At 34.1% G+C, this 14,263-nt stretch overlaps 1 protein-coding gene across 1 annotated transcript in view; it reads left to right on the top strand.

Annotated features, from left to right (window-relative positions):
* The window catches only part of PGAP1 (post-GPI attachment to proteins inositol deacylase 1), a 67,973-nt gene that overhangs the window by 38,235 nt on the left and 15,475 nt on the right, over positions 1 to 14,263 (top strand). Inside the window, exons 13-19 of the mRNA XM_021702969.2 lie at positions 295 to 372; positions 3,971 to 4,046; positions 6,347 to 6,420; positions 6,530 to 6,581; positions 7,056 to 7,122; positions 7,554 to 7,662; positions 9,267 to 9,305. Of these exons, the coding sequence (XP_021558644.1) occupies positions 295 to 372; positions 3,971 to 4,046; positions 6,347 to 6,420; positions 6,530 to 6,581; positions 7,056 to 7,122; positions 7,554 to 7,662; positions 9,267 to 9,305 (495 nt within the window). The remainder of the gene's footprint in view (positions 1 to 294; positions 373 to 3,970; positions 4,047 to 6,346; positions 6,421 to 6,529; positions 6,582 to 7,055; positions 7,123 to 7,553; positions 7,663 to 9,266; positions 9,306 to 14,263) is intronic.

Genomic DNA, 14,263 nt, shown 5'->3' with positions numbered 1-14,263 from the left:
GTAAAATAATTATATTTAATATTAAATGTCATTTGTTTTACATGAAGGGATACAGCTCAAGGAATATTTTTGGCAGTCCATATTTACAAAATATTAGGAATTTGACTTCAGGATTATTGACCTGAAAATGTAAACATGGGCGTTTTATGAGGTACTGAATATAATGTTTGAAATCAGTTTTTTATAACCAATTAAGAAAGAAATAAGTGTTTATAATTTCCTTTAATATTTTTTAAGTTCTGTATACCCTCAGAAATAAAATCAGCTTTTTATGTCCTTTTTTTTTTTCCCCAGTCTCTGACGTTAAGACTTCAAGACTATCCATCTTTGTCTCATCTTGTTGTTTATGTACCATCTATTCATGGAAGTAAGGTAACAAATGGATTAAGGTTGTTATCAGAATGTTTAGTGGATACTCATGCTAAATATTTAAGTTATTTTTTGATGAATTCTTCGGCATAGTGCTTATCTAAAACAATGACCAGTTTGGTGATCCACCTAATAAGACTGTTAAATCATTAGGATCATCTACTCTAACTTGAACTAAGCAGAATAAATCCAAGTCTTTGTGTTCAAAGTGGGAACATACTTTACATATTAGTCTTTCAAAATCTATTCATTATTGAGTACCCTTTTATGTGCAAGACTCTGCCAGGAATTATAGGAGGCACACAAATGAGGGGGACATGAATCCTATTCTCAAAAAACTACATACTGTTGGGTAGGGGGAGAGAAACATTTGGAAGCAGAAGGAAGAGTGAGAATAAAAGAGGTACCCAAAAATATAATACAAATCAGAATATAGCAAATAAATTAAAGGTATAAGAAGGGGAGATATCTCTGAATGATGGAATGGGGAAAGGCTTTATTATGAGGTGATGTTTAAAATTTCCTTAAAGGATAGTTAATGTTTTTATGGGTATCAGAAACATTGTAGACCTATGCTGTCCAATATAGGAGCTACTGGCACATGTGGCTATTTAAAAGCAATTAAAATTAATAAAATTAAAAATTCAGTTCCTTAGTTATACTGGCTACATTCCAGATGCTCAGTAGTAATATCATTACAGATAGTTATAATGAGCAGCACTACTGAGACAAAGAAACCGTGAGATCCAAGCATGAAAGTGTGAAAATGTGAGATATGTTTGGAAACAGTAAATAAGTAAATAGTAATTTTGAAAAGATGACCACATGGGTAGGATGGTAGTGGAAGAAAAGTCTGGGAAAGTAGTTCATGGCCATAGTCTAGAGGACCTCGATTGGAAGATTCAGGACTTCATAGAATTCAGGAGTTAGTAGGCAGCTGAAAGATTTTCACTGTTAGTAGAAATGGGATCAGAGCCATTTTGGAAGATGAATCTATTTATGGTGTGCATGGTTTAGAAACAGAGACGAGCTGCTGTATAATGGGTTATGAGGGCTTGAACTAGGGAAGTGGGAGTAGAAATAAAAGGATGGTAATTTTTGAGAGAAGTTGGGGGAGGGGGAAGCAAGAAGATAGAAGTAAAAGACCCTCTATTTCCCATTCCACATTTCACCCAACAAGCTTATCCTTCAGTATCTATCCTAAGTGTTCCTATTTTACTTTTCATGACTCATCCAGATAATTTCTTACTTCCATGGCACTTTGTTTATAACTTCTCCGAGGAATGATGCTGAATTATAATTTATTTGTTTCTCTCTCTATTATCATCACCATATTGTGAATTCTTTGGGAGTAAGACCAGATAGATTTTATTATACTTTGCATCCTCATCCTTTAGCAACTCACTACCGTATAAGTGCTCAAAAAAATAGTTCTTTAGTGAGAAAATTGTTGAGATTTGAGGCCAAAATCATTAGGAAAATTTTAAAGATAAAGGAATAGGGGGATTTAGTTGGGAGTTAACTCAAAGACTGAGTCTCACAAGTACCTTATAATGAATTCATTGTTTTGTTTTGCTTAGCACAAGTGAGAGGTAATTCAGCATCTTCAATTCTAAAAGCTCTCTTTAGGGGTTTTTCTGTCAGGTAAGTTGGCTTTGAATGAATTTAAACATCTTTCCCAAACTTGGAAAGGCCCTGTCTGGTTATTCCAAGAAATTAATGAGCCTTTCACAAATAGCCAGCCTTAGCAACCTAATGAATATTTAATATGTCTTAATGCTCTTTGGAAAGTAACACTTGCTGACTCTACTGTTGCACACCCAGTCTACAAGGATGTTAATTTAGGCCTTTTATAATTTCTGCATATCTGTTATAACCCATCATCAGGATACATATATTTAAATAGACAGCTTGAAAATTTTTTTGCAGTCAACTGATAATAGAGTTTTCAAAATGCAAATATGGAATTACTTGCATTTTTTGATGACAGAAAACAAAATAATTCCTTTAGAAAGAGACTCTCGAATTCTTTTCTTGGGTATGGGCTTATTCCATAAAGGGAAAGCAATAATAAAAATTTTTATTAAAAAAAGCATTAATAAAAATAAATTTTTATTATTATAGCTGTAATAAAATCAAAGCAATAATAAAAATTGTATTTTTTTTTTTTATTTGAGAGAGAGAGAATGAGAGAGAGAGAACACATGAGAGGGGATAGGGTCAGAGGACGAAGCAGACTCCCTGCTGAGCAGGGAGCCCGATGTGGGACTCGATCCAGGGACTCCAGGATCATGACCTGAGCCGAAGGCAGTCGCTTAACCAACTGAGCCACCCAGGCGCCCCAAAATTGTATTATTTTAAATACCTGTACAAAGTGATTTAAAATTGATTCTCTGTCTCAGGCAATGTCTCACCCAAAAGTGCTTTGTAAAAATATAATGAATAATCTTGTTCAGTAGATGATTGTTCTGACCTTGTAACAGCTGTTTTCTATAAGGAAAATGTCTGATGGTATTGTTGGCCTTATAAATAAAGAAGGGGAAGAAAAGCAAAGCCCCTTAACAAGTTTTTCCTTTTATTCCTAATATGTGTGCTGTAGTCAGATAGCCTTTTCCCCCATCTACTTTTGACTTTCAGAAATAATAAAAAATCCACCCAAGAGGCAAACAAAATAACCTTGCTTCAAGCACAATCCAAGGTGTACTTATTGGAAAAGCCTAGGATAGACCTCACTGGCTTTCTCCTTCCTATAGATAGCAAACTACTTGCTAGCTACAATTAGGCATCAGATTAATTTGTTCTTCAGCTCCTATAGATCAAAGTCATTTGGTTTCCTTATGGAGATTATTTTAATGAAACCATTCTTATTGCAGACAGCTTAGGGCAAAGATCCTTATGCCATTGTAGAAATGTTATTACATAAGAAATGTCATTACAAAACATTGTAATTATGCAGATGTCACATTTTAGTTTTACTTTTTTTGAGATAGCATTTCTTTTTCTTGCTTCATACATAGTAAACCTTTTTTCCCATTTATTCTAATCACTGTTTAGCTTGAAATAATCTTATACAAATAACTTTAGCCATCTATAGATGAATAGCAGTATGTCCATCTCCAAGTCTTTTGTAGTCTAATTAGAGTGTTGGAGATACGTAATTAATATGGGATTTTTAAAAAGTAAATGTAGCAAAATCATATTTCTTTTTGACTATGGAAATATTGAGAGATTTTTATCTAAATCTTTGATTAATCTTGAGTTAACCTTGATTCTTAATGCTTTGATCCATCCTTTATGGTCCCTCTTCTATAAACACCTAAAAACTAACTGGAAGGAAACTGGATTATACATCAGCTGTTGTAAAAATGGTCCTCCAATAATTTATTAAGTTAAGCTTGTTCATCAAATTTTCTTAGCTTAGGATCTCTCTTTGAGTAATTGTTGCCATCTAAATATAGCCAGAGTGAGAATGTGATAGGTAATAACTTCTACAAAGCTGAAGTTTATTTATAGACTTCTATTTTCCACTTAAACATGAAGTGAAGATATTTTACTATAAATGTAATTGTTTTTTCCTAAAAATCAATGTTTTATATTTTAGTTTGTTGTAGATTGTGAATTCTTTAAAAAAGAGACAAGGTCCATTCAGCTTCCTGTAACTCATCTTTTTTCCTTTGGTAAGTACTTTGATTTTGGAAGTCTTAAGAATTCCTTTTTTTTTTTTTTTTTTTTTTTAAGTAGGCTTCATGCCCAGCATGGAGCCCAGAACAGGGCTTGAACTCAGGACCCCGAAATCAAGACCTGAGCTGAGATCAACAGCCATACTGTCAACCAATTGAGCCACCCACACATCCCAAGAATTGCTTTTATTTTTAACAGAATGCTTATTTATTTTGCCAGTCAGTTGCAATAATGGAGAGCCTGTAACATTAAATATTGTATTTCAAGTATAGTTCTTAGGATAACCATATAATGTGGTTCAATGGTTTGATTGTTATACTAGGCCAGAGGTCATCTTCTGAGAAGTGAACTTTAACTTTCTCCCTGGTCATATACATTTGCAAGTAATTGTGTGTGTGTGTGTGTGTGTGTCTTCCATGAATTTATACTACATGTTGGCACTTTTAATAAAATGTTTATTATAAGGTATAAATTGCCGTCTGCCCTATGGAAGTTTCAAGATTTCTCTAAATATTTTTCCCATTTTTTTTATTGTGGTAAAATACATGTAACTAGGGACACCTGGGTGGCTCAGTCGGTTAAGCGGCTGCCTACGGCCCAGGTCATGATCCCAGGGTCCTGGGATCGAGTCCCACATCGGGCTCCTTGCTCAGCAGGGAACCTGCTTCTCCCTCTCTCTCCCTCTGCTTGTGCTCTCTCTGTCAAATAAAATAAAATCTTAAAAAAAAAAAAAAAATTATAAAATACATGTAACTAAATATGCCTTTAAATTTTATTTTGAAGTAATTTTGAGCATTCAGAACAGTTACAGAAAGAGCACAGGGTTCTATATCTTTCACTCACCTTAACAAACAATGCTGTTGTCAAAACTAAGAAATTATTATTCATACAACACTATTAACTAAATTACAGGCTTTATTTGGTTTTCATCAATTTTTCCATCAGTGTTCTCCAGATTCCCACATTGCATTTAGTTGTCATGTCCTGTTCATCTCCTCTAATCGTTGATAGTTCCTCAGTTTTTCCTCGTCTTTCATAACTTTGACATCTTTTGAAAAGTACTTTCAGTTATTTTGTAGAATATCAAATACTTGGATTTGTCTAATGCTTTCTTACGATTAGATTAAGGTTGTACATTTTTAGCAAGAATATCACCGGAGTTATGTGTGCTTCTCATTGTATCCTATCGTTGGACACATGATATCACTTTGTCTAATTACTAGCAATGTTAACCTTGATTACTTGGTTAAGGTAGTGTCTGCCAGGTTTCTCCACTGTAAATTTATTTGTTTCCTTTTTGTATTTAATAAATGTCTTAGGGGAGCTACTTTGAGAATGTTTAAGTATGCTTTTATCTTCAAAATAACCCACTAATTTTAGTATCCATTGGTTCCTCTAGTTTGAGGCAGTTATTACTGGTATTCTATATTTATTGGAATTCTTATGAAAGGAAAGTTGTCCCTTCTCCATTTATTTACTTACTCGATTTTTATTTATGTCAGTATGACTCATGGGTATTTATTTTATTCATTGGATTATAATTTAATACTATCATTACATTTTTTTTTCTTAAGTTGTTCCAGCTTTGGATATTGGAAGCTCATTTTAGATTGGCTCCTTACCCTTTGACATGGCCTATCCTTAAAATATATATTTTTAAATTCCATTTGTGAAAAGAATCTATTACTTGAGAGCGGAAACTTTTAGATTTTTATCCCTCATCCACCTTTTTTGGCCAGCGGGTAAGAAGGATACTCAGAGGGGCACCTGGGTGGCTTATTTGGTAAAGCGACTGCCTTCGGCTCAGGTCATGATCCTGGAGTCCCTGGATTGAGTCCTGCATCGGGCTCCCTGCTCTGCGGGAAGCCTGCTTCTCCCTCTGACCCTCCCCCCTTTCATGTGCTCTCTCTCTCTCTCATTCTCTCTCTCTCAAATAAATAAAATCTTAAAAAAAAAAAAAGGATACTCAGAACAATACAGAAATGACAAGTCTGAATCACCCATCTCATTAAAGATAGCACTTATAAAATGAAAGATCTACCAAGAAAGCATACCTGTTTGAAATTGAAAATATGTACTTAACTTTTTAAAATACATACATTATAAATATTGTCCAGAGTTTATTGAAAGAGGATAGGATTTTTAGGAGTTCACTCCTCCATGCCAGAAACGAAAACCTATAAACTCTTTTTTAATATTAAAAATGTATTAGCATTAGTTAAACATTGTTAAACAATCAGTACTTTTTAAAAAACTGTTTAGTATTCTACGTAATACAGTACTTTCAATTCAACAGGACTGTCTTCAAGGAAAGTGATATTAAATACAAGTGGCCTGTTTTATAATATAGAACTTCTAAACTTCAGACAGGTAATTATCCTGATTATAGCAAGGATTTGATTTTACTTCACTGTTTAGTTAAGCAAACAAATAAACTTTTGTTGTTTTTTTTTTTTTTTTGTGGTCGAACTCTTATTAGATATACCAGGCTTTTAAAATCAACGTAGTAAGCAAGTGCTCAGGAGTCAAAGGTAAGTGTATTTTCTGAGAAGAATAGTATTGTCATTTGAAGAAACAATAGCTCTTCACTTGAATTTTCTATAATACTTATGTGAATTAAAATTAAATTATAGTAGAAAAGCTGTCTATATTTCCAAGAGTTTTAACATAGACCCTTTTTAACACTAAGTATCTTCAGCTGTATCAGTTTAAATATCCACATTTTAAAAATACCATATATATTTTTCTATCTCATTATAGTAGTAATTCAGATTTAGCTGTTTTACCAGTTTCTTGTTACTTTCCATATGCTGCAATATCTTTTGTAAGTCTAATTAAACATTATTATTTAATAATTCTCTGTAATTTTTTATGGGATCTAAGTCTTACTGGTTATTTTTTATGAAATGGTTAACTCTGTAGTTAGGTATTATAGTAGCTTATGTAACACTTACGGTTAAGGTTACATAAGGTTAATAACACATATTTCCTTTATGTTTCCACAGAAGAAATAACTAGTATTTATAAACTTCATATTCCTTGGTCTTACGAAGATTCCTTAACTATTGCACAGTAAGTATATGGAAGAATTTATCTTAAACTTTGGTCATTTTGAGTAATACATATTCTGCTTAGTTTATTTAAGTGAAATTTTAATGAAACTATTTAAGTGCCTCTTAATAAAATGTAACTATCCTTTAGGTAGCATTGTGCTCATAAGATAATATTATAAGATAATGTAGTATTCTTATCTAAATGATCTAGAATTTAAACTTTGCTTGCTTGGACCATCAACCCCTTCCTCGACTGTCCTCCAACGCCTGTCCTAGATGAAGGAGCATTCAAACAACTGTGATACAATTGAAAAAGTGTCCATCTATAATAACGTCTCTGACATCTGTCTTCCTCTCCATTATTTCATTGTGTTGTGCGAGGATTGACTTAGAGTTGGTTATTTAACAGCAGTTTGTATTTGAGAATTAATATTTAAGTTTTCTTTTCAGGGTACCATCTTCCACAGAAATTTCTCTGAAACTCCATATTGCTCAACCAGAAAATGACAGCCATGTAGCATTATTAAAAATGTATACATCTTCAGACTGTCAGTATGAAGTAAGTTGCATGTTTGCTTAACTTTTAAGATTTAGTTATAGAATACACAGGAAATGTATTTTTATATTAGCCTTAGATATATGGTAATGTGGAAGCCAATAAATATATGAAATAGACATTTATGATGCTTTAAACATTCTCCATTTTGCCTGTTAGTACCACCTCAGTATTTCCTTATATGTCTTAATAAGTAATAGAAAATGAAAATTGAGACTATAGATTAACTTTCTAAGTTTGGGAGCTCAAAGTCCAAAATTCTCTATAAATTGAAGAACATCATGAAATCAGCTGACATGGCTTTACTGCAATAATTAACATGATTTATATTGGTTTCCAGCTCCACTGGATAAGTGTTAGAATCTTCTTTCCTTTTCACTAGCTTTTTAAATCTCTGTTAGTCATTAATATGTGCAGTGTAGTACGCCTGCTGTGTTTGTTTTACAATCACAGTACCTCTCTGCTCCAAGAGAAGGGAAATAGACTTGAGGAACATTTACTCTTATGGATTCATGAACTACAGGTGTCCCTCTGTATCATCCCAGGTTCTAAGAATTCCAGGTTTAAGGGATTATATATTTTAATGGCGCTTTCTAGTTTATGTGAAATATCTTTCTATTCAGTTCCTTTAAAACAACCTTAAATATTTGGATTCTTCATTAGAACTTTCTTGGGGTGGATTAGAATTGGTAGGTCAGACTGTTCGTTAGCAACAAGTTTCAGTTGGACCTAAATTATGAGTTATTTTGGATTTCGTAGTATTTATTAATGCTTTGATATCTTGCTTTCTGTTTCTAATACTGAAGGACTTTGTAGGGCTGTAATGGTTTTTAACATGTGTCTAATAGTGATAGCAAGAATTGCATTAATACTTTGGCTCCAAATACTGCACACACTCACAAATGTCCATGTTTTTATAAGTACTTTACATTTTTAAAAAGTAAGTATTTTGAATAATCATTTTATAATTTCCGTATGAAATACATATTTCCTTTTCCCAGACTTCTTAATATCAAAAAAGTGTATTTATAATAGAGATAATGATGAATTTCTTTTTAAAATACTGTTTTGGCTTAAATTTTACCAAATATGCTCTGTTCCTGGTCTTTTATTCTATGAAACTTGTTTTTATGAAATTTACTCAGAAGTGCCTTAGCTTAACTATATACTTAGTGCTATACAGTTGTAGGTTTGAGATTTTAAAATACTGGTTATATACGTAGGTTAATTTGTGTTTAATTGTTCAGCAAACGTATGTGTAGCTTCTGAATTCAGTCATTCAGTCAGTTCCTTTAGCTTGCACGACCTGGTACTAAGATATTCTGGTTAATCAAATATTCTAGTTAGTAAAGGGTTATCACATGTACCATTCATCCAGTTGTCAAAGAATTAGAATCCAGGAAAATATGCTGAACAATAAAACTACACTTAATACAAATTAAAATTTGTGGTTCAGAAGATTCTTACAAGACCATAAATGTGTTTAGGTTGATCATTATTAAAAAATTAATGATTATGCTTAGAGATGTGAAGTGCTCAGTTTAATAAAATGTGAACTAGAAGGCTTTAGGAAAAATAACCTTTTTTTAATGATTATTTTAAACTAGGTGACAGTTAAGACTTCCTTTTCACAAATACTTGGACAGGTAAGTGATTCCTGGTTGATTACTATAAGGCAAGGGTTGCAAACTGTTGTCTAGAAAGGGCCAGATAATAAAATATTTTAGCAAACCAAATATGATCTGTTGCTGCTGCTACTGCTGCAGCTGCTTCTTTCTTTTTCAACATTCTCCTTTTCCTTCTTTTCCCACTTTAATAAAATCCAAAAACCATTCTTAGCAGAAATATCATAGTTGGCCATGCCTGGCTTTAAGGTGATGCTTTCACTCCTAGAAATGAGAGCTGATTCGTGATTCTCAAATTAGTGTTTTTGGCTAAATGAATGTCATATTAAGATTTCATGTTGATCATACTATACTATACTTCATAGTCCAGTAAAATTTGTAGGCTCTGTCATATAAACAAACATTTTCAAATAACTTTTTATGTTGTATATGCTTAGCTTGTAAAAATAAAAAGTAAGTTATATTAAAAATAAACATGTTGAAATACTTTAAATGCTTTTGGGGAGTATGTTTCTGTAGTTCATAAATAGTGTTACAAAAATAATTTATCAAATAGAACTACTAAAATATTACTCAACATCATTATAATTTGCAGAATTGTATAACCTGGGCATAAATAATAATTTTTTATTTTATTTTTTTGTCTGTTGTGGCATAGCAGAATTTTTAAAATTCAAGTCCTTTAATTCTATAATTATAAAACTTACAAATCAAAATTAAATCAGAAAATTTTTATATGCATTATCTCATTTGATTCTCACAACAACCTGGTGAGAACTAGATTGTGATTATTATTAAATTTGTGAGTATTAGAAAATTCTAAGTTCATGTGTAAAATGTGCTACATTAGAAAAAAAAGATTAAATGTTGGTATAAATTGGAAAAGTAGCACCATGGATAGTTAAAATAAATTCTCTAGCTTGTTAAGGGACTTTTTTAAAGAAAAATTGCAGGGGGTGGGTGGAAAAAAAAATTACGTCTTGGAATATAGGGGAAGAATTGTTGCTACTGTATTTTTAGTATGTCCAAAAGGCATGTTACTGTACACAGTGGTCTGGGCTGAAGATATAACATACTGTTTTATCTGTATCATCCCTGGGGCTCATAATTCAGATTAGTGACAAGAAAAGTCAGGTTCACCAAAGAAGGACATACTAATATTCTTGTTTAGGCATGGAAATTTATTGAAAAAACAAAGATATGTAGGTTTTACAGGATCAAAGGTGTACTTTTTTTAAAAAAAATTTTTATTGTTACGTTAATCACCATACATTACATCATTAGTTTTTGATGTAGTGTTCCATGATTCATTGTTTGTGCATAACACCCAGTGCTCCATGCAGAACGTGCCCTCTTTAATAGCCATCACCAGGCTAACCCATCTCCCATCCCCCCCTCCAGAACCCTCAGTTTGTTTTTCAGAGTCCATCATCTCTCATGGTTCATCTCCCCCTCCGATTTCTCCCCCTTCATTCTCCTCCTGCTATCTTCTTCTTTTTTTTTTTCTTAACATATATTGCATTATTTATTTCAGAGGTACAGATCTGTGATTCATCACTCTTGCACAATTCATAGTGCTCACCATAGCACATACCCTCCCCAGTGTCTATCACCCAGCCACCCCATCCCTCCCATCCCACCCCCAACTCCAACAACCCTCAGTTTGTTTCCTGAGATTAAGAATTCCTCATATCAGTGAGGTCATATGATACATGTCCTTCTCTGAATGACTTATTTCGCTCAGCATAACACCCTCCAGTTCCATCCACGTTGTTGCAAATGGCAAGATCTCATTCCTTTTGATGGCTGCATGATATTCCATTATATATATATATATTATATATATAAAGAAGTTGCAGCCATTATATATATATATATATATATATATATATATATAATATATAATATATATAAAACACATCTTCTTTATCCATTCATCTGTCGATGGACATCTTGGCTCTTTACACAGTTTGGCTATTGTGGACATTGCTGCTATAAACATCGGGGTGTACGTACCCCTTTGGATCCCCACATTTGTATCTTTGGGGTAAATACCCAGTAGTGCAATTGCTGGATCGTATGGTAGCTCTATTTTCAACTTTTTGAAGAATCTCCATAATGTTTTCCAGAGTGGTTGCACCAGCTTGCATTCCCAACATTGTAGGAGGGTTCCCTTTCTCAGCATCCTTGCCAACATCTGTCGTTTCCTGACTTGTTAATTTTAGCCATTCTGACTGGTGTGAGGTGGTATCTCATTGAGGTTTTGATTTGGATTTCCCTGATGCCGAGTGATGTTGAGCACTTTTTCGTGTGTCTCTTGGCCATTTGGATGTCTTCTTTGGAAAAATGTCTGTTCATGTCTTCTGCCCATTTCTTGATTCGATTCTTTGTTCTTTGGGTGTTGAGTTTGATAAGTTCTTTATAGATTTTGGATGCTAGCCCTTTATCTGATATGTCATTTGCAAATATCTTCTCCCATTCTGTCGGTTGTCTTTTGGTTTTGTTGACTTTCTTTTGCTGTGCAAAAGCTTTTTATCTTGATGAAGTCCCAAGAGTTCATTCTTGCCCTTGCTTCCCTTGCCTTTGGCGATGTTTCTAGGAAGAAGTTGCTGTGGCTGAGGTCGAAGAGGTTGCTGCCTGTGTTCTCCTTTAGGATTTTGATGGACTCCTATCTCATTTAGGTCTTTCAACCATTTTGAGTCTATTTTTGTGTGTGGTGTAAGGAAATGGCCCAGTTTCATTCTTCTGCATGTGGCTGTCCAATTTTCCCAACACCATTTGTTGAAGAGACCGTCTTTTTTCCATTGGACATTCTTTCCTGCTTTGTCAAAGATTAGTTGACCATAGAGTTGAGGGTCCATTTCTGGGCTCTCTGTTCTGTTCCATTGATCTATGTGTCTGTTTTTGTGCCAGTACCATGCTGTCTTGATGATTACAGCTTTGTAATAGAGCTTGAAGTCCGGAATTGTGATGCTGCCAGCTTTGCTTTTCTTTTTCAACATTCCTCTGGCTATTTGGGGTCTTTTCTGATTCCATACAAATTTTAGGATTATTTGTTCCATTTCTTTGAAAAAAGTGGATGGTATTTTGATGGGGATTGCATTGAATGTGTAGATGGCTCTAGGTAGCATTGACATCTTCACAATATTTGTTCTTCCAATCCATGAGCATGGAACGTTTTTCCATTTCTTTGTGTCTTCCTCAATTTCTTTCATGAGTATTTTATAGTTTCCTGAGTACAGATTCTTTGCCTCTTTGATTTATTCCTAGGTATCTTATGGTTTTGGGTGCAATTGTAAATGGGATCGACTCCTTCATTTCTCTTTCTTTTGTCTTGTTGGTGTATATAAATGCAAATGAGTTCTGTGCATTGATTTTATATCCTGCCACTTTACTGAATTCCTGTAAGAGTTCTAGCAGTTTTGGGGTGGAGTCTTTTGGGTTTTCCACACAAAGTATCATATCATCTGCAAAGAGTGAGAGTTTGACTTCTTCTTTAACGATTTGGATGCCTTTTATTTCTTTTTGTTGTCTGATCACTGTGGCTAGGACTTCTAATACTATGTTGAATAGCAGTGGTGATAGTGGACATCCCTGCCATGTTCCCGACCTTAGGGGAAAGCTTTCAGTTTTTCCCCATTGAGAATGATCTTCGCTGTGGGTTTTTCATAGATGGTTTTAATGATATTGAGGTATGTACCGTCTATCCCCACACTCTGAAGGGTTTTAATCAAGAAAGGATGCTGTACTTTGTCAAATGCTTTTTCTGCATCTATTGAAAGGATCAGATGGTTCTTGTTCATTCTTTTATTAATGTATTGTATCACACTGATTGATTTGCGGATGTTGAACCAACCTTGCAGCCCAAGAATAAATCCCACTTGGTCATGGTGAGTAATCCTTTTAATGTACTGTTGGATCCTATTGGCTAGTATTTTGGTGAGAATTTTTGCATCCATGTTCATCAGGGATATTGGTCTGTAGTTCTCCTTTTTGTTGGGGTCTTTGTCTGGTTTTGGGATCAAGGTAATGCTGGTCTCATAAAATGAGTTTGGAAGTTTTCCTTCCATTTCTATTTTCTGGAACAGTTTCAGAAGAATAGGTATTAATTCTTCTTTAAATATTTGGTAGAATTCCCCTGGGAAGCCATCTGGCCCTGGGCTCTTGTTACCCTGTTAGCATTTTGTTCTCTCATTCATCTATTCTCCTCTGGACAAAATGACAAGACAGAAAAAATCACCTCAACAAAAGAACAAGAGGTAGTACCGACTGCCAGGGACCTACTCAATACGTACGTTAGTACGATGTCGGATCTAGAGTTCAGAATCATCACTTTAAAGATACTAGCTGGGCTTGAAAAAAGCATGAAAGTTATTAGAGAAACCCTTTCTGGAGAAATAAAAGAACTAAAATCTAACCAAGTCGAAATCAAAAAGGCTATAATGAGGTGCAATCAAAAATGGAGGCTGTAACTGCTATGATAAATGAGGCAGAAGAGAGAATCAGTGATATAGAAGACCAAATGCTGGAGAATAAAGAAGCTGAGAAAAAGAGATAAACAACTACTGGATCATGAGGGCAGAATTCGAGAGATAGGTGATACTGTAAGATGAAACAATATTCGAATAATTGGGATCCCAGAAGAAGAAGAAAGAGAGAGGAGGGCAGAAGGAATATTGGAGCAAATTATAGCAGAGAACTTCCCTAATTTGGGGAAGGAAACAGGCATCAAAATCCAGCAGGCACTGAGAACCCCCCTCAAAAATCAATGAAAATAGGTCAACACCCCAACATCTAATAGTAAAACTTACAAGTCTCAGAGACAGAGAAAATCCTGAAAGCAGCTTGGGACAAGAGGTCTGTAACCTACAGTGGTAGAAACATTAGACTGGCAACAGACCTATCTAGAGACCTGGCAGGCCAGAAGGGACTGGCATGATATATTCAGAGCGCTAAATGAGAAAAATATGCAGCCATAA

Source organism: Neomonachus schauinslandi, chromosome 3, assembly GCF_002201575.2.
Source record: "Neomonachus schauinslandi chromosome 3, ASM220157v2, whole genome shotgun sequence".
NCBI classification, from domain to species: domain Eukaryota; kingdom Metazoa; phylum Chordata; class Mammalia; order Carnivora; family Phocidae; genus Neomonachus; species Neomonachus schauinslandi.
The sequence above is the reverse complement of the archived record's forward strand: the minus strand, read 5'-3'. Positions and strand labels throughout refer to the sequence as shown.